At 40.9% G+C, this 26,559-nt stretch overlaps 1 protein-coding gene across 6 annotated transcripts; it reads right to left on the reverse strand.

Annotated features, from left to right (window-relative positions):
- Positions 1-2,472: 2,472 nt before the first annotated feature.
- Positions 2,473-20,163, reverse strand: gata3 (GATA binding protein 3). Of its 6 annotated transcripts, none has more exons than XM_036517629.1 (6): positions 19,980-20,163; positions 12,943-13,316; positions 11,084-11,611; positions 8,229-8,374; positions 5,700-5,825; positions 2,473-3,489 (listed from the first exon to the last, which is right to left on the reverse strand). In XM_036517629.1, the coding sequence occupies exons 2-6, from the start codon at positions 13,175-13,177 to the stop codon at positions 3,199-3,201; spliced, it is 1,326 nt and encodes a 441-aa protein (XP_036373522.1). In that variant the 5' UTR covers positions 13,178-13,316; positions 19,980-20,163; the 3' UTR covers positions 2,473-3,198. The 6 variants fall into 6 exon arrangements, with proteins under 6 accessions (XP_036373522.1, XP_036373526.1, XP_036373523.1 ...); XM_036517633.1 differs by lacking the exons at positions 8,229-8,374; positions 19,980-20,163 and adding exons at positions 8,050-8,084; positions 13,481-13,827 and having other exon boundaries at positions 11,141-11,611; XM_036517630.1 differs by lacking the exon at positions 19,980-20,163 and adding an exon at positions 13,481-13,827 and having other exon boundaries at positions 11,141-11,611.
- Between the last annotated feature and the right edge of the window lie 6,396 nt (positions 20,164-26,559).

The following is a 26,559-nucleotide window of genomic DNA, read 5'->3' on the forward strand; positions in this document are numbered from 1 at the left end:
CACCCAGTGCTGCCACAATCTTCCAGCCCAATGTCCAGCAACGTCACGTGCCAACTGGGAGTAAGCCCTCACAGCCTCTCCGAAAATATAATATGGGGAGAAGTCAGCTGAAAAGGGATATTGCTCCTTTTAGAAAGCCAAACTCAGAACAGATGTTTTCAAATTGAACACAATGCGCGCCTCCTGATAAAAATCATACAATACGGTTTTTTAGTCTTTAAAACGTACCATATGAGAATGTTTCAAATAACGCCACTAACAAATTACACTTGGGGTGTATACGTGTCCTGTTTTATACATTATATATTATATACATTATATATATATATATATATATATATATATATATATATGTGTGTGTGTGTGTGTGTGTGTGTGTGTGTGTGTGTGTGTGTGTGTATAAAATGTATATGTAGCCTATATTTGTGTGTGTGTTTGTGTTTGATCACACATATATACATACATTCTGTGAACTCTTGAAATGTGACTTTAGCTCCAACCCATACAAATAAAAGGGAAGTCGTATTCCTTTTTAGTTGTGGTTTATTCTGAGTTAAAAACGAACACAAAGTTCCTCTTTTGATCCCATATTTAGCCGTAGTGAGAATCAAGTCACCGGTTGCCTGTGGACCCTGTGGAGTCACAAACCGACACTGCGTCTATGCAAATATCTATTCGTGTATGAAATACTGAATCCTCCTTTATTTTGTGTCCTGCCCTGAACAAACGTTTTCCCCAGAGCGATAGCTCCTTAGCCGTCAGAGCCAGAATCTCACGGGGCAGTTACTAAGAGAATATTATGTTAATATTCTGGCACAGAGTAAGTGACCGCAGTGTACGCAAGTGCTCGCGCCAGCCAGTGACGCATATCGTCTTTTTAGTTCGTTTTGAATTCCTTTGAGGTGTCCTACCTTCGCGGAACAAATACGCACGACTTTCATAAGTGGAATGATGACAAAAATAACAATGTAATTATACTAATATATACGAAATCCTGCCATTCAGGCAACAGCAGCTGTGAAATGACTGTGTCATGCACAGTTCTGAATGTTTTTGGTCAAAGAGGAAGTCACAGATGAGTGAAAGGAGACCTTAGGTCACACCGCGCGACGACCAGAACGCTTTTTGTACATTGTGATACACGTTGAACAGTGTGTGCTGTCCAAGCACCGTCCAGGAACTGCAGAAAGCATACTCTTTCCCCGCAGAGTATTAAGTGAAACAACTTTCAGATTTAACGACAAGGATTTACATAGTAGCGCCCATCTTTTCCTGTAAGGCGATACCTTAGTTTTCCCACAATTCTGCATTACTCTGGCTCTCAGAGAAACATCCCCGACTCAAGCCACCTCCTCCTCTTGTCTTATGTTCGTGACATATGTTTAATTGCCCACCATTCGCGTTTAAGTGGCAGCTTTCAATCAACACCACCAAGACCCAAATGACAGCAAGGACAATTGACCAGTGCACCCGACACAAATATTTAATCTTCACTTCTTATACAACATGATAATATCTATTCACCTTTGATATGTGTGTGTATATGTATGTGTGTATATATATATATATATATATATATATATATATTTCTACTTCAATCTTTTTTTTTCTTTTCTTTTTTTAACCCCTGTCTGGGACCCCGAGATGTGCACTAAGCCACACATTGAAGACCACTGCTCAGCACCACACTGCTCACTTAAATGTATCACTGCACAAACCTCACATAAGACTCAAGGAAAAGAATCAGTCATTTACTCTGATCAAAATCTTTGGGTCAAACCTTATGCAAACCCCATACAACAATACCCTGCCTATAAGAATCAAATCCCACTGGATGAATGAGACAGGCACACCATTCTAGGGCATTACATTAATATCTGTGAGGCCTTTAGGACCTGAAACCTGGTGTCAGTATTTATTTTTGTACTTCCTGTTTGCTCAGTGATAGAGCTGTTATGGTGGATGCTGTTCAATGTGGACAGTGTCCACTGGCAGGGAAGTGCTGTATGAAACATTACAACAAACAAGAATAAACATTCTCTTCAGTGGAGGCCAACGTGATGTCAACAGAGTTTAAACTATTTTATTTTTTTTTTCAAAGAAAGAAAAAAATATTACGAAACAAAAAAGCAGTCTTTTTTTACACTAGCAATTATTAAATTTATACAACCATTCAGTCTGCATTACATAAAGAAATAATTCTACATCTTTGTTTCTTTCATATTTTTGGTACTTTGAATTATACATACAAATAACAAATACAGGAACTTGTTCACAATGCATATAATCTGTGGGCCGGAAGAATGTCTTTTAGGTGATCTGCATGGCAATGTTCGTGTTTGCGTGTGTGTGTATGTGTGTGTGTGTGTTTGTGAGTGCGCACGTGAGCGTGCGCGTGTGTGTCAACGCACAAACTGCCCGGGACCAATAGCGTGCCCTTAGTGGACTTCTGCACTCTGCATGATCAATCTGTCTACACATTTTAATGCATCAAACAATGCCTGCCACTGGCAGGAGGAGGATTGGCAGTTTACATCTGCTCCCCTCTCTCTCTCGCTCACTCTCTCTTGAACCCGGAGCCACTGGGACAGGTGGGCCTCCCTACCACGAAGCGGCTCTCCGATGGTCTTTCTTCCTGCAGCAACTCGTACCCTTCTCGTCGTAGCTGCCCATGGGCATTTTTATTATTATTATTATTATTAAAAAGTCTTCATTAAATGTACTGTATTTCATACAATCTGTACAAATATGTTCAAAGTTCATGGTTCATGTCCTCTTTTTCACAGTACAGGGGAACCCCTGTTTCACAGGGTAGGTGGGAAGGGTGGGTTGGGGCTGGGGGTGAGAGGTGGGTGGGCTTAAGGGGGGACCAGCAGTCTGATATTTGACCATATTTGTGGAAAATGGCTTCTGTACACAAATGGATTTCAGATTCAGTGGTTGGTCGCTGGACGCGGTGTGGCCCACCCCCGGAAAGCAACGGCTCGCGGTTTCTCAGGATCGAGAAAGACACCCCTCCGGAAGCGGCTCTGTCCTCTGGGCTCGTCATTTTGGAAGAGCGCTCGTTCGTTGGGGGGAGGCGGGGAAGGCGGGGGCGGTGCTTGGGCTGGAGCGGTGGCAGGGTTGGGTGGATGCGTGTTTAGGGGGACAGTGGAGGGGTGGGGGGGGCGCGTTTCCGTTCCTTCTGCGCGAGCAGGCCTACCCCATGGCGGTGACCATGCTGGAGGGGTGGTGGGGGGCGAAGGGCAGGCTGGACGAGGGGTGCATGGGCGTGGGCGTGGTCAGCATGTGGCCGGAGTGCGAGAATGGGGGGAAGGAGCTCATGTGTCTGGACAGGGCCGTGGGGCTGAAGGAGCTGTTCTTGTCCATGAGGCTCTTGGAAAACTCGTCCATGCTGTCGTGGGACTTTTTGCTCTTCTTGGACTTGCTGGACATCTTCCGATTACGGGTCTGTATGCCCTCCTTCTTCATGGTCAGTGGTCGGTTAATCTGTCAGGGGGAGACAAGGCATGCCCATAAGCATCGGCTGCAAGCAACATTAACAAAATTAAACACCCAGATGCTCTCAAATTACCTTACATTAATTGAAACTGGTATTCATTCAAACAGTCATACAGTTAATTTTAACAATTGACTGCACACTCATAGCTGGTCAGAGAATATTAACTGATTAGGTGCTATTTCTTTACTTTCCTTGGCAACATTAGCATGGCACTGAAAAAAAGAACATGAATGCTGTCACATACATAAATGAATCACCGCATAAGCACAGAAACTTTTGTTATGGGCAAGGCGGCACGATTCGATGCTGGAGCAGAGCAACCGGAAAGGCAAAGGTGAAAAATCGTGATTGTTTCGGCACAGAGCAGCGCCGCACCGATTCGAGGCGGATTTAGATGCTGGGTCCCTTGTACAGTGCCAGCACTTGGGACCCAATCACGGCAGGGCACCAGACCACGACAGTGTGGTGGCGCCTGTGGCACGGCCGAACCCATCTCTGCTCACGGCAGTGCATCTCCGAGAAATCTGGCCACGGGTTCGGTGTCGGTTCAGCCTCGGCAAAAGGGATTAAGAGGCTAATGATGGTTCCATGCCCACAAAAAAAGAAAAAAAAAAGGAGAGGGTTGATAGGGGTCGGCTGGGCAACTGCTGGTAAAGGGGGGCATGGCTCGGTTACTGGCACCTTGGTCTCTTGGCTGCTGAGCAAATCATACACAGTAAGGCCGAGACCAGGTTCCTCTCCTTCCAGCTGTAAAACGCCTCTAGGTTGAATTTTCCTGTCAGTCTCAACAATCCAGACCTGAGAGGGATGGTCCTGCTCTATGAGCTTTAAGTGGGCAGCAGTCAGTCCGACTTGGATACATGCAGCGGGGCTCCGGGCGCTCAGTGCATCGAACATACTGATGCTCTAATTGGCCAAGGATTCCACTGGTGAAATCACACAGCACAGCATTGATCACAACTGTAAAGTTAAAACCCACGCCCTCTCTGCTCTGTGCATTTGGCCCACTCCAACACGTCATGAGGTCACTGCATACTCTATCCGGAGGAAGGTGAGCCACGTCATAATTCATATCCCTCCCCGTTAACCCACACAACTCACACATATTGCTGGGATATGTGTGCATCAACTCTAATTTGTATGTTTATCATTAATATTTAAAATGGTGGGCTGATGTCTTTCTCTGCAATACCAGACCAAATACATTTGAGACGATCTATCATCAAAGCGCCAGAAAACACTTGGTCGGAACAATCCGCGTGTGAGGTCATAAGTGAAACAGGGGTCACCAGGGATAACGCAAAGTAAAGGATTCCATTGAACGTACCGTGTAAAATGTGGAATTCATTTCAAATCATGCAAGGCTCCACAGAAAGTAGAATTTACTAAAACAAACTCATTTTGCAATTACCCGGGGTCAAGGTCAGTTCAAAGGATAATATGCACTTAGAAATATTGCCCTGAAAAAAAGTCTTGAAAAAACTGCCAAAACTAACATGGGAAAATAATTTCAACAGAAAGCGCTTGCGTGAGTAGCCCAAGCGGCGCTATACACAGCGCTGCAAAGGCACGGATACTACGATCAGATTAACTGCAATGAAAATACTGCAGTGTTGTTAAAATATGGGTAAAATGTCACTACTACTGTCTACTACTACTAATAGTAACAATAATCGTTATTGCTATCATTTTTTCTCTGTCTGCTCTAGACCTCATGCACTGGCAAAGCGGTTAGTCGCGAGAGCAGTCAACTGAATAGGATGGCGTCCCAGAAGCCCTCTCAGAGAGGAATCGAAAACAAGATGCGGTGAAGGTTAAACCACCGTAGTCCCCAAACGAATCATACGCACAAGGGGGTCAAAATCAGAACGAACTCCAAACTGTGGGGGCATCAGGCCTAGAGAATAAATATAATCATGTTCTGTTCAGAAAACCAGCGCTACAATGTCAAATTATCTTGATGCCGATTTAGATTGCTGCCCGCTTCTGGTGTGCTTGTTACCATTTATTTCATCTATAATCTTAACGAAATAGTTTTTGATGTGGTTTTTTTATACTTGACTTTTTTATATTTGAATGACGCAAACGATCATTTCAAAGCACAATACAGTTTTCATTTCATTTAACAGATGTTATTAAATAAGTAAGTAAATATCTTACTGATGTAAGGTAGGCTAAATGCTGCCGTATTGCTTACATTGTGCAGTTTGTAGTACAGCCCGCACGCGTTACAGACAGGGTCCCCGTTTGCGTTTCTTCGCCAAAGGGTCGTCGTGGTCGTTTGACAGTTTGCACATGACGTCCCAGCTCGTCTTGCTGCAGACTGAAGAGGGGAGAGACAGAGACAGAGAGAGAGAGAGAGACAGAGAAAAGAGAGCGGGAGAGAGAGAGAGAGCAAGAGAGAGAGAGAGAGAGAGAGAGAGAGAGATGGACAGAGAAAGAGAGAGAGAAAGATGAGTGAAGTGAACATTTCAACCTTAACAAAATGTAAATTAAAACCAGTTCAAAACAGAAATTCCAACACGGTCCTTTGACTCCGCTCTAAAATAGCATTAACCGGGCATAACTTCTCAAACGTAAATATTTATAAAAATGCATAAAAGCAGCAACTCTAATAGGCCCCATTAAATCTGACTCAATTTCCCAGTTACACTTTTAAGTGGCCTAAGTAACTATTAGATAATGTATCGTTGCAGCGTAGTCAAGTTTAAACATTCGCATTGACAGTTCTATATACGATTTAGCTAAAATCAGTTTTACTTAAGACCCCGATGGCTCACTAATTCTGAGTCGCTCGAATAGCCTCCGTCTTGGATTAGGACATCCTAACGTAAACATCTGAAACGGCAGGTTACTCATATTTGCTTGTCAGCAACATTTTGCATTTCAAATAATGTTGAATTAACGTCTCACTTAAATGACAGCAAAATCAATAATGAGAAAAATGATTTAAAGTCAGAAAAATAAATTCAGACGCAGCAACGTAGCTCATGAGGCGGAAGCCTAACGCATAGCCTATTCTAAATAACCAAATATACCCAATAAAAAACAAATTCATGGAAATGTTTCTAAATTCAGTGTGCCTTGCTTAAAATTTAATGTACAATTAAATCCAGTAAACAGATTTTCTTAAATTATACAGTCCCGAGAATTACAGATTATTTTATGTTGATTAAAGGACGTAGGCAACTGTGATTTGAATGACATCGCAGTAATGCTGTATGAGCACCAAACAGATACACGTTGTAACTAGAGAACGCACTGCTTGTAGAAAAATGATAAGTAGTGGAAGATGCGTTGATCAATATCAAGATAAAATTTGACGACCCATTACGCACAACCCTTGAAAACGAAAAAGAAATGGGTTGTCCGTAGTCGATCATACCTCATCGCGCTTCATCCTCAAATTTGTGTAAATAATTCATGTAAGAGTTACTTTTTTTCGTTTCTTTCGCAACATCGTAAGTTTGGTTGTCGCGAAAATTAACGGAAATTTTGCAAAAAGAAACGGGTAATCGTAATAATTGCTTAAACGTCTGACTTACCAAAGTTAAGGATAAAAAACATTGCGGTTAGATAGCATCTGCGCCATGGACACTTTTCAGCCGCACAAAGAATTGAGCTCGTCTTTCTTTTTTTTTCTTTCTTTCTTTCTTTTTGTCTTTACATTATAACAGTGTGATGTGCTCTCCTGCTCTCTCTCGGAACAATCTCAAGTCGTGACTTTTGCTTGCCCTCGCTGCATCTCGCGCTGATTTGGTCTCTCTCCCCGTAATGTTTAGGCTAGGGAAGCGGGATATGTTGTTAAAAAAGATTTATCAGCGCTGCCCAGATATCCGGCAGCTTTTTCCTAGGAAGTCGGTTTTTCACATTAGAGAGAAAAGGAGAAGCTGGCTGCCAAAATAGCAGTCCCGCGACCGCTTCTCTGCCTAGAAAGTTTGTCCTTTTTAACAAGGCTATGAGAGATAGGAATTCCATTATGCTTTAGTCACTGATTTTTTTTTTCAGAACCGAATTTGGCAGTGTTATATGCGAGGACACAACCGACTAATTCCCCAAATGTTACGGTGTCAATACGTGTGGTTTGAACTTCAGCACGATTATTCGGACGAGTAGATCAGCAAATCCTTTCAAATACATCTCGTTAATCATTTCAAATAATAGCCTCTATTTTTTTTTTTTTTTAAAGGCGAGTAGGTATTATAGCCTATGCATAAAGTGTATCTTCTTTTACGATCATTGAAGGAAAATATTTAAGTGACTTTGCTGAAAGCAGTTGCCAACAGTATGTCATATTTCGTTTAAGAGTGATGACGGTTTTTGTTAATGTCAGTCACTTCTAAAATAATTTGTGACAAATTTGTATAGAAGCATAAAAAACCCAAACATGCTTTTGGTAGTTGCGCAGTAGAAATAATCAGATTTAACAACTGAAGTGAAACCATTCAAAATAAAAATAACAGGAGGCATACATTTTAATTATATTAGTGACTTAAAACTGGAGTTAAAACTAAAATATAAAGAACTATATATAAAAGAACTGAGACCTGCACTTGGCACTTTCCTGCAGCTACACTTCTTCCTGGGTAGAGAGAGAGGGAGAGGGAGTGACAAAGAGAGAGAGAGAGAGAGAGAGAGAGAGAGAGACAGAGACAGGGAGAGAGAGAGAAGGGAGAGGAAGCGGGAGAAAGAGAGACAGTGATCAGTAGCAGCGACAGGGACGTACCAGGCGTCTTTTGGGTTTGATAAGAGGCCGGTTCTGTCCGTTCATCTTGTGATAGAGTCCGCAGGCATTACACAAATAGTGACCCGTGCCATCCCTCCTCCAGAGAGGGGTGGAAGTGGCTCCGCAATTAACGCACTCTCTACCCTCTGAAATCAGAGACAACATACATACATATGTACGGAGTGCTCATAGCAGTTCTTCACCAAATATCAACAATGCAGTTATTCAACACTTGAACAATAATCCACACCTGAACAATAACAGTATAGTAATAACAATAATAATAATAATAATAATAATAATAATACATTGATAGAAATAACAATGTAGTTATATTACAGTAGAAGCCATCACGTTGTTTGACACACTGCATTAGTCAATGGTAATTCTTCTTTCAAAACAAACATGCCAGCGTTAATTCTGAAAATGACACTGTGCACACAACTGTCTAAACGTCTGACAATTGTAAACAAAGCGGCAGGCTATCACGGTGTGTGACTGTCATTTCATGGCCACGCGGCACAGAGCCTCAATCAAATACAGCTGTTTTGGTCTGAATCACCTATATCCGGTTTGGGGGTGGGTGGGGGGAGGGGGGTCGCCGTAGGGGGGTACTCTTCGGAGCACAATAAATTCCGATGCGTTCGGTATATGAACAAAGTGTGGCGCGCTTAAAAATATAAAAATGGTTTTATTTAACTTGGTGTACAAAATATCAAATACGTTCTCACTCACGACTTATCCTGACATGAAAACATTGTATAATAGTACTTGAGCCTCACATATCAATTTTATTCGTTAAGAATTCTGTATAACACAGAGTCCCAAGCTTAAACATAAACGATAAATGTTTAAACAAATATTTATTATTTACGATTATATATATATATATATATAGACCCATAAAACGTAAGCCTTCCTATTTGCGTAATTAAAATGGAGCTTAGCTGGCCTGTCACCGACAGGTGAGAGACGTGGCTGTCTCACGTTTTCGCGAAAGGGTCGTGTGGGCCTACTGCCTCACCATTGAAACCGAAACAGCAGGATCAGGTGGCTTCTCTTCACACGAAATTGTTTGAAAGCGTACACATTCAGCAGGCCTCCGTACGACATGGAGCCTTTGAGCATCCGCTCACCGTGTGCAGACCTCAAACTGTTTCATTTTTTTCTCTCTCTCTCTCTCTCTCAAGACGGCTCACTTGTGCTTTTCTTGGTTTACAGACACAGGCTTGGAGAGGAGCTCGGCGAACTCGTGTTTTTTAAGTAGTAAAAAATGCAACAGGCCTACCAGATATTCATTGACAATGACGTGCTCCATAAAAGAAAAAAAAAACTACTACAGATTTCGTGTGTTGCGCAAAACAAGCTCTGCGTTTCAGTTTGCAGACCACAATGTGTATCTGCCGCCTTTGAGCAGGCTTTTTAGTGCAAAAGACAGACCCACAAATGACCTATTTAGTCAGAGAAATGCGCTTATATAACAGATGTATCTGGTGTACGGGGAGCTATAAAGAAAAAAAAACGGTCATAAAGCATGCGCATGAAAGCCATTGTTATTTCATTTAAAAAATCACGTAGAATAATTTTAGTTTTTCTAAAGTTTCCACTGTTACAAACCCGAGTATAGAATAGATAATTCATCGCAAATAGTCAGATGGTTTTCATACGTTGAACAATGACATGACAATGACATTAATCAATATAAATCTGCCTAGAAATAATTTAATAACATTTAAATAATTACACGCGCTGTTTATGTAACATTTTCCTTCGTCTGTCATGCCCCTGCCTTGGCTAGAGGTTATTCGTTATTCCTTTCAATACAGCCCGCATCCGGACTCTATCAAAGTTTCTGGCGCTGTATAAACAATGCAACTGTCGCGTGCAGCAGTCTGAAAATAATTGGATTAGCTTAAACATATAAACGAAACAGAGACAGCCATGAAAGGGGAACCACAGTGAAATGTCACTCTGGAAAAAAACGGAGAAAAACTGGTAACTCGACTTGTTTGCAGAGAGCTTAAAACGTTCGTAGTTCTCTAAATATCGCTGCAGTCTTGACCATTTAGTCGAAGTTGCTAATGCAACTCATTTTTAAGGATAACAATATATATGCAGTGTTTGATTTTAGATGCTATTTTCAATGAAATGCGCTGCTTTGGGTGCACGCTCCTGTGTCGCTTTGTGTGCCTTTGAAGCCGCTGCAATGACGAGTGTGTTTGTAAAACTGGATACAACATCGCCATCCTGATGTACTGTATGATATCGAATTTAAAATGAACAGGTACCCACCCTCCCATGATTTCGCTAGGGTGATAAATAAATGTGTCTACCCGCCTTTCAGGCCTACAGTGGCAGGCTGAACTGAGAAAAATCTCCACATTTTAACATGTGCTATTTTGTGAACATTATTCGTATTTTTTAGTTGTCACTGCGTTGTCACTGTCACGTTACTGTGACGTGAGAGTTTTAGCCAATTGTAAGCATGATAAATTATGCTATATATTATGCAATTATATAATAAAAATAATAATTAATAACCTCTGAAAATTGCCTCGTCCTACAGGCCCTGTGCTTATCAGTGTCTCATGGAAATATGACCAGTCGTTTATAAAAAGTGCAGTATCGTGATTGATACATTATCACGAAGTGCGGCTGGGCCAATAAGCGCACAAAGCCTACAGGTTTGGCTGTGTGCAGGAAAAACGAAAAAATAATTAAAGCAATATTTTAAGCACCATGAAACAGAATGGTCTAGCACATATAAAATGCAACCTCTTTTGAAGAACATTTCCATCTATAGACACAAACTATTTTTAAAATAGAAATCAAAGGAAAATAAAGCGCACGCCTACCTGAACAGGACCTTGTTTTTGGTCTTGTTTTGGAACCATAACTAGAAGATGACCCACCTATCAGGCTACTTGGTGGGAAGAGGCCAGGCCCGTATTCGGGGACATAGGATGGGTAAGTTGCGATGGGGTGGTGAGCGGACGATGCCCCCGCTCCGATTGATGCCATGCTGCGGCCATGGGACTCCAGTTTCATGCTTTCTAGGGACACCTGGTACTTAATGCATTCTTTTTCCTCTTGGCGTCCGGAGCTGCTTGAGCCCGGAGTAGAGATTCCCGGATCCGGGGAGACATCTTTAGGAGGGGTCGGGGGAAAGGTGAAGAGGTGGGGGCTGGAGTGACCCGCCGAAAGGGAGGAGGACGATGCCGGCGGGTAGACGGAGAGGGCTCCGGGGGAGCCGTGGTGCAGAGAAGTCTTGGGGAAAGGACTCAAGTTCCATGGGGACGTGCTGTGGTGCGTGCCGAGAGCTTTGCTGCTGTCCAACCAGGACAGTGAACCGTGGAGCAGGGGCGGACGACACACCTGACTACCTGCAGGCACAAAAAAATACAATAGCGGTACATATAAAAGTTTCCGAGCTATGCAGATCGTCAATCTACATTCATTTTATTCAGAATATCGCACGTGCATTTGCAATTGTTTCTATAGTCTAAACGCCTGTTGATCACATCGCTAAAACACATAAAGAGAAAAAAACACAACTGAAAATGCTCATTTATTTTCTCAACAAGTCTGCAGTTCTCAAGCTAAAATGTTTACATGGTATATTTCGCATTCATAAATATACGATTTATGCAGCCTATTGTTCTGGTACTCCTAATGCATTTAGCCAACTCCCAGTCCTTTAACACCTTTTCACGGCTTCTACTTTCGGTTCGTTTGACAGTCAAAGTGTTAGCGCTGTGTAAATACAGACATCGTCTTTTATTTTATTTATACGAGGGAATCATTAAATGTAAAATAATAAATTAGGCCTACAAAGGTCTGCACTGGGTCATGACCGCTGTGAGTGGCGTGATGCTTCGTACAAATTAATTCTCTATATTTGTATTGTTTTGTTTTGATCAAGCGAATACTGTCGCATCCACACTTGCACCTCGCCTTTATCAGACTACTGAAAGCGATGGTTCTACTACGAGAAACTGTCATGATTCAGTATTCCGTTCAGGAAGTCATGCCGAAAAAATTAAAGCAATGGCTCTTCCAAACCTTTTTTCCCCAACAGTTTGTTCAACTTAAAATTATACTTTGTGGACGGTAGACATGTCACGTGTTGGAGGAGAAGGCAATATAATAATTGTAAAATCAAAAACTGGACGTGCGTTTTGAATGAATCCAATTTATTAGTATCTATATAAATTATTTCTTGTGATTCTTCACATCGAACCAACGAATTCGTTCGAAATGTGACGAGCTGTCCATGTTAAATTTAATTCAGTATATTCCATCATCAGCTTTAATAGCTCATATTGCTTCTCTCAACGTTTTAACCGGAGAGGACACGTAAACTTCCTTGATTCAACGCGTTTATGTTTTAACCAAAATTGAAGAAATGTTTATTAAATACATGCTTTAAAACCGAAAACTGCTAAAGTTGTGGAATCGATTTTAAACCGTCGAGGTAAACCCACATCGAAACAAGACTGGTAAGACCTCAAAACCGTAAGACATGAGTTGGACCCAGCGGAGTTCTGCATTTCCAGATATTTTAGTGTGAGTGACGATATACCAGCACATACAGGCGAAATAACGCCGGGTACAGAGTATCCAGCAATACAAGAACGCAGGACAAATGTCTTACAAAAAAGGGCGATCACAGTCATTTTATTGCGACGTGATTAAAGAATCAAACACGACTTACTGTGAGGAGGAGGCGGATATCTCTGGACGGCTCTGACGGTGTTTCCGTAATACGGAGAGACGTGGTTGCCCTGTCCGTCGATATTAAACAGTACATCCACATCGTCAGCGAGGGGATACTGAGACGGATCCATGTACGAGTGGCCGAGGCCCGGGTGGTGCGAGTCGGGATGCTGGCCGTTCAGTACAGCTGGGTGGTGATGGCCCATCCACCGGGGCTGATCCGCGGTTTCCATTGCTGACAGCAAACGTTCATATACACAAAAAACAACCGGTACAACACAAGCAAGAAAAGAAAAAAAAAGTATCTGTCCAAACTTCAGCGATGTTTAATCCACAGGTTTTTTTCTTTTTTAGATGAATCGTTCTTATCACCTGCAGACAAGGAGAGAAAACATACATTTACGATACGCCCAAACGTCAAAATGTTTGTTACTTCTATGATTACAATTCATTTGAATATTGTACATAAATGCATTCACTTGCACGTGGATTTGCTATTCAAATTCGCAGTCAAAATCGCCAAAAAATCAACATACTCTTAGATTTTATCGTACTCGTGCGCTGTCATTAATAAGTCCAGTCGTATCGGTCTCCTCTTCTGAGATCCCCAAAACTTTCCTCCCGCAAAGATTCGATATTGAGTGGTAGCCGCAACAAGTTGTTGCACTGTTTAGAGGCAACCTCGCCCGCAGCCGGTGAATTACTGCATACTGTCTAAAGATCGAAGTTAAAACCTACAGGTCAAATCTCTGTGTTTATGCGCAGTAGCAACTCTCTCCCTCCCACCCTCTCTCTCTCTCTCCCTCTCTCTCTCTCTCTCTCTGAACTCTCTCTACTCTGTCTGTTTTTTTTTACAGTGAAGGCATTCTTTCAGTGTGGCGCCAGGCAGCTCAATGCTCGCAGACAGCCGTGGCGCGACGCAACTTAAGGAGGGTCTGCCAGTGTCATCAACGGAGGAGGGGCTAGCGCCGCTCGGCCTAATTGAATAAAGTGGGCCAAGGGAAAGATGACCAAGAATTGGCGCAAGTTATTTCCTCAAAGCGAATCGGCCTCTCATCCACCACACACCGTTTATTTAGTGGTTAACATTACATATTTCCAAATATAGTTTGTACTTCTAGTCACATACATGTTTTGTTTTTCTAAAATAGTTGATTTTTTCAAATGAGAAAGGGAATTGTTTTAAATAAATGACTACTGTGAATACATAACAGTAGACAAACAGACATGCATTTATGGTTAAAGTAGTTGCGCATTAATGAGAAAAAAATGCTGCATACGTCGCAATATATTTATACAGTGTTGGTTATGGGTAAAAAAAAGTTGCATCCTTGCGTACATTGGCTGCACTTTTACGAAATTCAGGCAAAATTTAGTCCTTTCCACCTTAGAGATTACTTACATTAAATAAAAATGGTTAAAATGAACTACAATGCAATTTAATATACGTACGAGTACGATGGAGGAGACGCAAGCGAGAATAAGATAATGTTTATGGTAGACCCCGCTCACCTCACAGATTTGCGGGTGATTATTGTTGGCTGTCCTTCTGAGGTGCAACACATTAGCCTTAAGAGGTACACGCATGCACCTTTTCTTATTAAGATTTGTGAAAACAAAGCTGTAAACGTCAGTTTGATGACAGGGGGTACGGCTCTGAATTACCCTGCGGCAGTAAAGTTGAAACATATTCTGAGCTCCACAATGAAGAGTGAAGCCTGTTGCTTAACCCCGAGACCAAAAGCAGGTCGCAGCACGACTGTTTGCTTAAAATTGTGACAGTGCGTCCTCTCGCGGTGGCAGCCTTGTTATTCTCACGCTTAAATTGGCTAATTTATCCACCACGCTGTTCAAGGTGGACGAGAGCGCTGAAGCGTTTTCCAAACGCAAGGAAACGCCACCGTGCGCCTGCTTTGCTGACTTAACAGATCCGAGAATATCCTCCCATCATTTTGGGTTTTCACGTATGGTCTTTCACAAAGCGGGCGGAATATTGACAAACGGTTATGTCATTATTACTTCAACAAATTAAACGCGGCATGGAGCCCGCAAGCTTTAAAATATCCGCGCTGATTTATTTGTTTAATAATCGTGACCTTTAATAACTAATTAAAATGTATTTAACCTGACACTGGGCCCGAGAATCAATTCGCACGCCAATGTCAGGTAGGCATACTGCCTTGTACTTTTGTATTATTCCACTTGATTGCTCAGTAATAGGGGGCCTGCCCCGTGGGGTGGTATTTAGTGTCTAATTCCCAGTTTGGCTGCCCCATGCTCCCAGATTGACAGTATGTAATTGGGGAATAGGGGGCTGCTCTTTTGATGCTAGGCAATGCACTGAAATGGCTAGTCTCCCCGACGCCACGACGTGACGTCACCAGTAAACAGCCAGGAAATGAAATTCTGTAGAGCGCAGTTGGGGGAGGACGCGAGGCTACGTGTGTGTGTGTGTTTGTGTGAGTGTGTGTGTGATTGTGTGTGTGTGTGTGTGTGTGTGTGTGTGTGTGTGTGTGTGTGTGTGTGTGTGTGTGTGTGTGTTTGTGAAAGATTTTTTTTAAAACAACAGTTGGCTTTTGTTCCGATGCATTTACTTTTTTCATTTCATGAATTAAATCAACACAACGACAGTGTCAGCGTTGCATTGGTGAAAACTGATGCTGCGTTCCAAAAAAGATAACTTCACGCATATTAATATCTCCAGTGCTTACAAACAAGAAGTTACGCGATCAAATATTGCTGACACGCTAAACCTATCGCACGTTTAGTTTGTCTTGTATTGTTATATCCATTAATTTATTTTTCCAATATAGGGAAGATTTATTAATTATTGTTTTTTATTATTTGTCACCCGTCGCATCACTGACGTTTAAGCAAGCTTTTTGAAATTTACAGATAAATGAACAAAAGTGAAGAACTTTTTATATAAGATATATTGGCAGTGGGGCTGTTTAACTTTAATTGCGAACACAAATAAAAAAAAAAAATAAATAATAATAATAAAAAACATTATTCAGATCGTACACGACTCACCATAGCCACTCGCGGGCGTATCGACCAGTATGAGAGAATACAGAAAAGTGCTGATCTGGCAAAACGCTCTATTTTTCCTCTTCAGACTACCCACAAACCAGTTCTCACTCAAGCGAACCTGAGACTGAACTTGGATGGAAACTGTTGTTCTGGCTTGCACTGAACAATCCCGCTGTCATTGTCGGGCTGTCAGCGGACTCGTGTAATTATCCCCTTGAAAAGTATTGTGTGCTATCATCCCGCAAGTAGGCATTATAGGTGCTTCGAGGCAACACAGGACGGTAAATGTAAAATCCTGATTATGTTTTTTTGTTTCTTGACTGGTGTCTTGCAGCTTACACAGAGCATGGAACCTATCCCAAGCTCTTGTTCCCAAGACGCAACGTCAGTATAGTTTGCGAAACGTGAGCTTATTCTTCTTTGTGGAAACGGGTCTCCTTTAAAAGTTGTCATTTATAATCCTTTCCACTGTCACAACAAAAGAGGGGGTTGAGGGTAACCCTGAGATACAGACGTTATTGTCTCGTGCGCTCAGTCAACGAAAATATATATATATATAGCCTACACACACACACACACACACACACACACACATTTGATATATATCATGATATGATATATGTAATACATATATGAAATACACCCTTGTATTCACAAGTAAACAATATCGTCTGGTGTGTTTAAATAAAGGGAAGGCCAAAAATAAAACCGTTATATAACCATTCTTATCCGTCTCCAACTCGGGCACTACCTTTCGCCCCAAGCATCCAGTTTACCTGATTCATAAATGTAGGTAGAACTCTCTTGATAGGTGAACGGAGATTGAGGAGATAAATTTTGAATGATTCTGTCAGAGAAGGCTGATTAAAATCAGGAAGCATTTTACTGTGGGTGCGCTTCGGATACTCCTCTGGTTTAATTCAGCTGCGATTGTTATGATTGTTGCTGTGTTTTTGATAACGCATTATCGTCCACGTTTTATTCAGACAAAATATATTCCTATCATAACACATTCTTCATAATATTACAGTAACAGCAAAGACAACAATAAATTATGATTATGATAATATGATTGTATTATTATTATTATTATCATTATTATTATTATTATTATTACTGTATGCATCATTCGCCGTGCACGTTCAGTGAGAATTGGCGAGCGTCATGATTTCGTTTTAGCGGGCACTGATGCATTATTTTATCGCGGAGAAAGTACTACAGAAATTAATGCAACCTACTGCAGGTCTGCGTTAGTTTAGGGCCAGAAGAAGTCGACTAGCCCTCTAAATACCATTTAATTAAAGCGACGGCGTCTGGGTAAGATGACTTTTGTTGGGTTTTGATTTTACAGTTTTGTTCTAATGTCTCAGGAAAAGCTGTACAAACACCCGCAAGGCGGGTATCCCAGGGTTAAATAGGGGACACGGCCCGGGGCAGCGCTCGGAATTTTGCGCGCTGCAGCAACTCCACTTAAATCATTTGGAATACATTGTTATTATCTTGATAGAGAGAAACAGGGGTACGAGTGTGAGAGGGAGAGCGAGAAAAAGAGAGGGAGAGAGACAGAGTGATTGTGAGAGAAAGCGATCGAGAGAGTGAGGGAAAAAATTTTGCATCTAATGCCAACGCGAGAATAAAACCAAAGTATCCCCATATTAAAGCTATTTTACAATGCTGTGTTTGACAAAAAAATGCAACACGCTTTATACATAATTCAAAGATTTCACTAAAACGGAGTCGCATAATGTATAAAAAACACTGTATGTGGCGCTTAATAGAAGAATCTATTTGGAAGAGATATAGGTAGCAATTATCTTAGATTATGACGGAGAAAGCGGAACGAAAATGCACTGAAAATAATTTTTAAAAATCGTCTAGTTTTGTACGCGACTGCGACTAAAAGATAGAACCTTCAGCCTCCATTATCTCAGGAGACCACTTGTCACGTGAAAGAGTGCAGCGATAACAATATCAGGGTTGGGGTTTTTCGTCATATTCATAAGTTCTAGCGAGTTGAGAGCCTCTGTAATTGACTTAATTGATTAAACCAAAACGCACTTGATTGTCTTCTTAGTCCTTACTTTTTGGAGATGCTGATGGCGATGATAGCATCATAGTCATCAATAATATCAATAATAACAGTCACAATCGCAGCCATAGTAATAAGTACGCAAACAACAAACAGGCCAAGGTATTCACTGAGGACAGTTCAAAATATAATTTAATAATTTACTATTAATATACCAATTTACCATGAAGAATAAAGATGTTACTTGATTGAATGAAGCGTTTCTGCGTGCCTGCTTTTGTAATCGAGGTGCCTTTTTTCTAGGCATATATGACTAATACCGTTTTGATGTATTAAAACCCTTTGGAGTTTAGACTCAAATTCTTAGAACATTGGCGGGGGCGCGAAATTGTTTTCGTGTGCGCGTGGAACTCGACTAGAAGCGCTCTTCTTAGAACGGCCTGCATAAAAAGGTAGAAATTCACTTTAATTTCGAGTCCTAGAAATATTTTTGTAAGTCACAAACCCAAGCGAAGGACTGGAGCTCATGGTTGAAGCGCTTTGCATACAAAGAGAGATTGATGCTTATCCGAGTTTTTTTTCCCACGTCCCATGCGGCGATACGATTTAGGCCAGCGTCTTGACTTGAAGTGATTAGGTTTTCAGTGCCTTGTCCGAATTCTGAGGTGAACTCCAGGTTTTCTTCCTAAAAATATTTATCTGCACCTGTCAGTTAGAAATCTCATTCACAAAGAAAAAAAAATCTTGGTTACTATTATTTTTGCAATTTTTGAACGTATTGCCCACTACAGCAGTTAACCAAGTAACGTCTAATTTAACAAAACAACACAGCTGCAATGCTGTTCTGTCAGCGAGAGCATGACGACTAAACGTAATTAAAACGGCAAAATGCTCCCTTCTCTCACTTCGAGTGTGTTGTGCAGTGATTTGGAGAAGGGGAGCAGGTTTCGTCCTCATTTAAAAGCATTACGTCCAGTGATTTTTAAGTGCTGATTTGCACCTAAGCGTCGCTATCTTGAAACACAGCTGCTGGAAGCGTATTCCGCATAAATCAATAGAATCCATCCGTTCTGTTCCCTGCATGCAAATATTCATTCGTCCTCCCGTGGAAGCTCCCTTCTGATGTCGTTAATTTCGTATCCTCCTTACGGAGTAACAGCTCCTCTAAATCAAGTCAAATCAGCCACAAAATACATTAAAAACTGGATATGCAGCCTCAGCAAACCCAGCTCCTTTTAAGACCCAATGCCGGCTAATCAGATCAATTTCACGGGTTATAGGACTCAGCCTACAGTCGGCCCAGGTGGTAATAGATCATTAAAACCTTGATCTTAGGTATTTCAGGTAAAGTGATGTAGATACATTACTCACAGAACGCAGTGAGTCTGCTCCAATGACACCCATAACAATAACTAAAAGTTGAAGAGAATTATAATCATAATCGCGGTAGAACACATTAATGGGAAAGGTAGCTAAATGAACCAATATAAAGCCCTTGCTGTCAAATACATGCTTCGCGAGTGCAATTTTAAACACAATAGTAGGATGCACGTTTCTGACACAAAGAAGCAACATCGATATTTCGGAGGCGCAATCTAAGGCCTGTGTGAATAATCAATTAATTTAAACCACATTTCTGCCCGACAGACATGCAGAAACCCCTACACATGTAAACTACACAAACTGTAATTGTGTAACCGGTCTCCTCCTCAAATGAGTTAACAGAAAGCATATGGTCGCTGTTTATTATTTTTATGAAATGAAAGCAAAAATGCAATTTACGTCATTTTAAAGACAGCCGTACGTTCGTACAAATCAATAAATTCGTCGCCGGGGCTGATCCACACGGAGAGGGAAGGAAAAAAACTGCTTTCAAATACTGTACTGTACGCTGTACCTTTAAGAATTATACTTTGTAGTCTTATCAAAGGGACAGACAGACAGCGTTGAGAAAAATCTAAATATTTACTGACCTGTGGAGTTGACTTTGGCTGGTGGGGTTTTTTTTCTGATCTGCTGCTGATGTGCGGGCGAAATGACACAGAGATTGAAGGGCTGATGGCATTTAGAGCGCTGGCTGAGAGGGGAAAACCTGGGCGCGCAGCACTTCTGCTACCCCAGCCCACGGAGACACACGCAGACCAACCAACGCGCGGACTTACCGCACTTACAGTATATTAGATCAGAGCTCTTCCGGGTCGATGCAGAGTGCGGAGAGGGATAGAAAAAAACCGCTTTGCACAAGCCATATCGAACAAAAATAGACGCCGATAATGCCATTTTAACACATAACGAGGTCAAAGAAAGATGGACTGCTAGTTATGGAGCAGGTACAGCTTATGTCCTATTCAGTCGTATTTTGTTAGCATAGACATAGCAATAGATGCCGTGTAGCAAGTAAAATAATGGAATAATGAATTTGTGGTGTTGTGCATGTACATCTGTTTGTATCCAGACATTGCGCGTACTCTACATTGTCTGTGTGTTCGTGTTTCCTTACACATATGAGGGTTTTACAAAAACAAAGATTTATAAACTTTATTATGAAAGCTCACAAAGTCAAGCGCGCGCACGCTCGCACGCACACACAGACACCATATTTTTGTTTGTGAGTACCCGTGTGTGTTGTCTGCGAGCCATCCGCATCCGTTGTCATAATATGAGGTTTCCCATTTTCATATTTTTTTCTGATTTAAGAACAATGAATTTCTTTGAAGACCCTTCACTGAATATAGACCGATGATAAACATCGCCGATGACACTCTCGTTACGAGATAAGAAAAGAGATGTGTGCCATAATATTTTTTTCCGTTGTTATTATGATTATGGCTATGATGATGATGACCACTATTATTGTTCTGAGTAGTAGTATTAGCAACTGTATTTTATTATCAGCATTATAAACAAAATAACTACAATTGTAATAATAATAATAACAACAACAACAACAAGAACAACAACAATAACAATAGGCCTAATTGTGGATACATTAACCTAAACTGATATTTGAGGTTAACGTCTCAGCTGAAATAACAAATAACAGTCAATTCACCGTTATGGAAGTATTTATCTGTTCCGTGACATTTAAAAAAAATCAAGTTCTGTGTTTGGCCGTTTCCAAAATCTAGCTGCAGGTTAAGCACCTTTGTGTGTGTCTGCCGAATACTAATGCTGATCATATGTGTGCGCACACATAAGAACATTTAGGAAAATGTACATGGGCGTGTATCTGAGGAGCGGACGGGTATGCATTTGGGAAGAAGTGGTCAGAGTTCTGCGGAAAGGCTTCCGGGGTTGTTATCTTGTTTGTTTATTTATTTATCTGCGCAGACATTAATTTCATCCATGACAACAACGGGTAATGTCAATCTCGGCATTTTCAGTATTGCGCAAATTCTACTTGAGAAGTCGCTCACAAACACTGCCTGAGCACAACATCATCAGCACGGAATTTCACCGTCCCTCTGTAATCCATGCGCGAGTGAAGTTCATTCTTTTAAGATATTTTATTTTTCATATGCATAATTAACACGTGTCTGTGTGAGCACCACCGTCCCTTTGAACGGGGCGTTCTGTTGAATAGATCAACAAGCAAATGAACGCTTTTCCTGCTTTTAGGGAAGAAAAAAAAATCATTGTGCTGACGTTGGAGGCTGGATATCGCACCCTCTCGTTGCGCAGTCACTCTTTGACAGGGGAATGTAAACTGATCTCACCAATATCTACCTCCACAAAAGAAATTCAATTAAGTATATTTAGTAAACTGGAGATAATTAGCGGCAAACATCTTTTTTTGTAAACTTACGGGAGCCAACGACCCAAAATGGGTCTAAAAATGAATAATAATTCAATGTTTCCAGGGCAACAGGAGCTTTCAATTAGTATTTCAATATTTTTAATAGAATTAAGCTAGAGCACATCCAGATGATAATAATTTAATAAGCTGACTTAGACGTAAATAAAGTGCTTATTAAAAATAAACGCCTTCGTCGTTTTAATATAAAGGTGTAGTTAATATGCGTCAATGATAAATACGCATATTGATGCCTTTGATATAATAAAACACAAAGGTCAAATCACTGTATATTCCACAGACGATTAGAACATATTATAAGTGCAATAAAAAGATTACTAACGTCTGCAAAAGTGAGGTCTCGCGAATTAATTCGTTTCATCCATTTCAGGAAACTAAATTGAATACGGCAGCTTTTTAATGGTATTTTTTTCCCTTTTTGATACCATTCCTATTGAAACGTCGCCTAAATGTATGATCCGGCATCCTTGTTTGGGAATAATTCATCTACAAAGAATAAAAAAGTTATTCTTATTGAAATTGAGAGCTTTATTCTAAAAGACACTCGTGCATCCTCACAAGCAGCAATATTTTCAACAATGGAATATTTGACAATCGTGTCAGTTCGTTCAAAACCGAATATTGGCGAGGTATCGTTAGGTCCAATGTCAGGCATGTCTTCACTAATACGCACTTTCTAGTAATGGCGTAGAATCGCGTGATTTATGTTGGAATTGACGTGAGCTCCCGCGTGACAGTGTGAGCCTCCAACAGCCAAGTGTAAACCCACGGTTTAACACAACTGCACACTTGTGTTTATTCGTCTAATGTATTTATTTATTTGCTTTCATTATCTATAACCGTGAATCTTATCAGCAGATAGAATGAGAGATTACGATTTACATTTGCATGTCGCCCATGAACCGACTAATTTTGGCATTTTTTTAAAAAAAAGTAAAACAGGAGGGCCTGTTTAAACGGTTGAATACGACGTTGAAGTTAATTGTTTGCTTGGATACCTTTTTAGTTCGGTTCCATTTGCTCCTTGCCATAGTAATTTATCGCGATTTTGCAATCTAGTACTCACAGTTAAATCGTGTGCATTGATCTTATCCACATTAGTCACTGGTTTGTTTTATTGTTATCATTATTGACCCTTCACAGTAAGATTGAAAGCAATTATATATTCTTATCTTTAACCTATTGCTCTCTGTTTAAATTAGCTATCACACCTTCCTTCGTCAGTCTTAGAGGTAATTTTAAAACAAATGTCGCCATTTTCAACTTTCTCCTGTTTGCTTTTTTCATCCAAAACACGTCTTTCGTTTCTCCGCATATGTAGGATACTGCAAAAACACCCATCCGAGCGACAAAATGTTAATCAAATCTTGCATGACCGCAATGATCCGGCAGCGTTTTTTATGTATTTTATTATTCTGGCGACGTATGCTCGCGCTACCTCAGTGTTTTTTTACGGCGTTTTCTTCCTCCGACTTTATTTTAGAATATTAGGCCGAGGTGGGGAGAATTATAAACGACTCTCCGCTTATCTGCGCCGCTCACATATCCAGGATCACAGAGGCTGATTAAGAAAGAAGTCACAGCCAGCGTTGGATTCATAATGATTTGGAATAATGAATCCTTATCTCCCCGCACCAGATTATCAGCCTTTCAGCTCGCGATGTTTTGTTACATGGGATAATTTATTGCATCTAATACATCACAATGAATCTGATGGTGGAAAGCGATGGCCAATGTTGTGAGAGAGGGTGCTTTTTTATATCCTGGGGCAGTGAAATGCCTTTACGATTTTTAATTGGTAAAATATATGGGGGATCTGATAAAAAAAAAAAAACGCGAGGTATAATCTTGCCTTCTAGTGTTCCACCACCACATAGCTCCATAATTAGTGTGTCAGTTTCAACCTGAAATTAACAACATCGACCTGCCTTTGCTGCTTATGGTGGTGGAAGCAGCGAGATCCTAATTTCGCATGATTTATTTTTCACCAAGAAGAGATAATTAATCATAAACACTGAAAACGGTGCAGTAAAGCAGAGATAACAAAATATTTGCATCTAAAAAGATTCTATGGAGCTAATTCGTTTTCACTCTCCTCCATCCCCCCACCCCGCCGAAAACCTCTAAGATTTTTAATTTTCCATGATTAATCTTTGCCAAAATATCATTAATCATGAAGTTAGAAAACGGGACATGTTGTTTTACGTGTATGAAAATTACAGTGTTTCAGGACTTAAGCCTGTAATTGTTGGTGAAGGATTAGTCGGGAGATGCAATAAAGTCACTGTCCTCTAGCTGTACTGGTCCTCGGGCGCGTGGGAATGGACGCATGAGCGAGAGTGATTGGCCAAAGTGACCGACAATACCTGTATTTAGAAACAAATGAATTCAAGATGGACACGAATCTGTAGTCATTGTGGTTATGTACCAAGTCTACCACTACTAATATTTTAAAAACAACGATTACATTGATAGGATTTCTACTCATGGTTAAAACATATTAATTGACCTTTGTGTCCATGTCATTGGAATGAAATAAAAGTTAAATATGGCATATATTTTAAAACGTAAACATGTCAACGATACTACTCCACTACTACTACTGCTGTTACTACTACTACTACTACTACTACTAATAATAATAATAATAATAATAATAAAAATAATAATAATAATCGACTGCTATAAATAATAGTTATAATAATATGCACCTCCCAAAGCACCTTCCGCTTTCGCCCATGCTTCAGAAATCAGCCTGCGTTGTTTCTGGATGGTGTGCGTGTTTTAAATTGAGCTCGCTCACTGCGCCAGGATAAATTTGCATTATATTTGCAGCTGTAATTAGCTGATGAGCATCTCCCTATCTTTCATTTGTATGCTCATTACGCTTTTCCTTTTTACCCAGGTCTTTGGATGTCTCCTGTGATCCGTCATTTTCCAATGTCCTGGCAAAGCCGCTCAGATTTTTATCAGTTTCTATGCAAAACCTCAGTCATTTAAAACAAAACCACCACCGGGAACGGTGTGGCACCGAGGCTGTCCCTCTATGAATGGCACCAGCAGCAGAATATATTGCTTATAATTCATTGTGCGCAGATGAACGCTCTTTATTTTGTTTCGTTCTTGTTTGTTTTGGGTTGAGCGCTGAATCTGAAAGCACATACGAGGCTGAAGGAATGATAGATGGATGAAGAGACAGAAAGATGAGTAGAAAGATTGGTTAATGAGAAGGAAGACAACGAAGATGGAGATAAATGCTCGGTTCCGTATTCTCGGGGGAATCGCACAATGTCAACCGCTTTATTCTTCCTGACGAGAATTTGCTCGACCTTTAATAACGAGGTGTTTATTAAAAGCGTAACCTTTTAGCGTCACGCGCAGTGTTGATCACCTGACCCCCCAGATCGACCCAGGCACATAGTCACAACCAAGCAAGTGTAGGTAGCGCTGAGAAAGCTAGATATAGATCGCATGTGTATTGCAATAATCTAAACAATACGTTATAGGGTTTCCTCGGCTCTGGCTGTTCGCAATATCAACATATATTTATTTCCAATGCGATAGCTTATACATGACAGTAGATAGTGTTACACTGTGTTAGGCGTCTTTGTCTTCTGTCTCAATGATTACAAATATTTTTTTCTTTCATTCTTTTCTCCCCTCTCTTAAAGTTTTCCTTTCCTTCATCCAGGAATTCATTAAAGTATTATTAGGGGGGTCCTTAAGCTGCTTAGTGAATGGGTGTTTGTGGGGATCTGGAAAGGTATAGAACGAGAGCAAAAAAAAGGGAGAAAGACAGACTTGATTTTCATTGCAATCTTTGGAACAAATAGCTAACATTTAACGTTTACACCCTGCCTGGCGACGTTCTGGCGCTCCGAGGACGACCGAGCCGGGCTAAAATGTCAAGGAAGCCTTTGGAGAGTGCAAGTCTCGAGCTATCATGTTCTCGAGATCCCCCCCGCGCTCACAGGGCTTCGGTTTCAAGCCGGACTTGTCCGTGTTCTGCTTTACTGCCGCGCGCTTCTAAATGAGTGTCAAAGAGGCAAATATCGAATAGCGCCGGGGTCAAGCCAATTTTGTTAAGTTTTCCTAGGCGTCTCTCTCTACCTTGAGCCATAATGGTATGCCAGGGAGTCCGGCCCAATGGATTTGGGTTAGACAGCGGAGGGGGGAGAGCTTCGTTTTGCTCGCGTGCACGTTATGTAGCCTTAGTGAATTTTGATGATGATTATTATGGAATTTACAAAAGGTAAGGGTAACGCCACTGATCTCCAGGAAACAGGTTGGTGGAGGGTGATGTTTATACTGAAATAAAAAAAATACTGTCGTTGCAGCTGAGTTGCTTTCACCCATATACACCAAAGAAATATTTGCTGAGTTGTATTCACAGAAATTGCAATGACCAGGTTAATGTGAACTTGAATCGGAAATAAACAGTATTTCAGTAATGCAGACTTATTTAGACAAATAAGATATACTCAATATTTCTAACTAACACATACAGATAAACGGTAAGCGTTTACATCTGCATCGAAATGCATGTTAAATCTGCATTATTACGTATCTAGGAGATTCAACTGTAACATGCAGGTTTAAAAAATATAAGTAGCCACAGAAAACGGTGCTTCAAGACCTCCACTAAGGTAAGGGACAATTTAAAAGCAAAACTTCCAGATCTTTATTCGTGTTTTAATGCAGGAATTCATTACCATCCTTGTAAGTATAAAACTGTCTGC

This window comes from Megalops cyprinoides, chromosome 23, assembly GCF_013368585.1.
Source record: "Megalops cyprinoides isolate fMegCyp1 chromosome 23, fMegCyp1.pri, whole genome shotgun sequence".
In the NCBI taxonomy this organism is placed as follows: Eukaryota; Metazoa; Chordata; class Actinopteri; order Elopiformes; family Megalopidae; genus Megalops; species Megalops cyprinoides.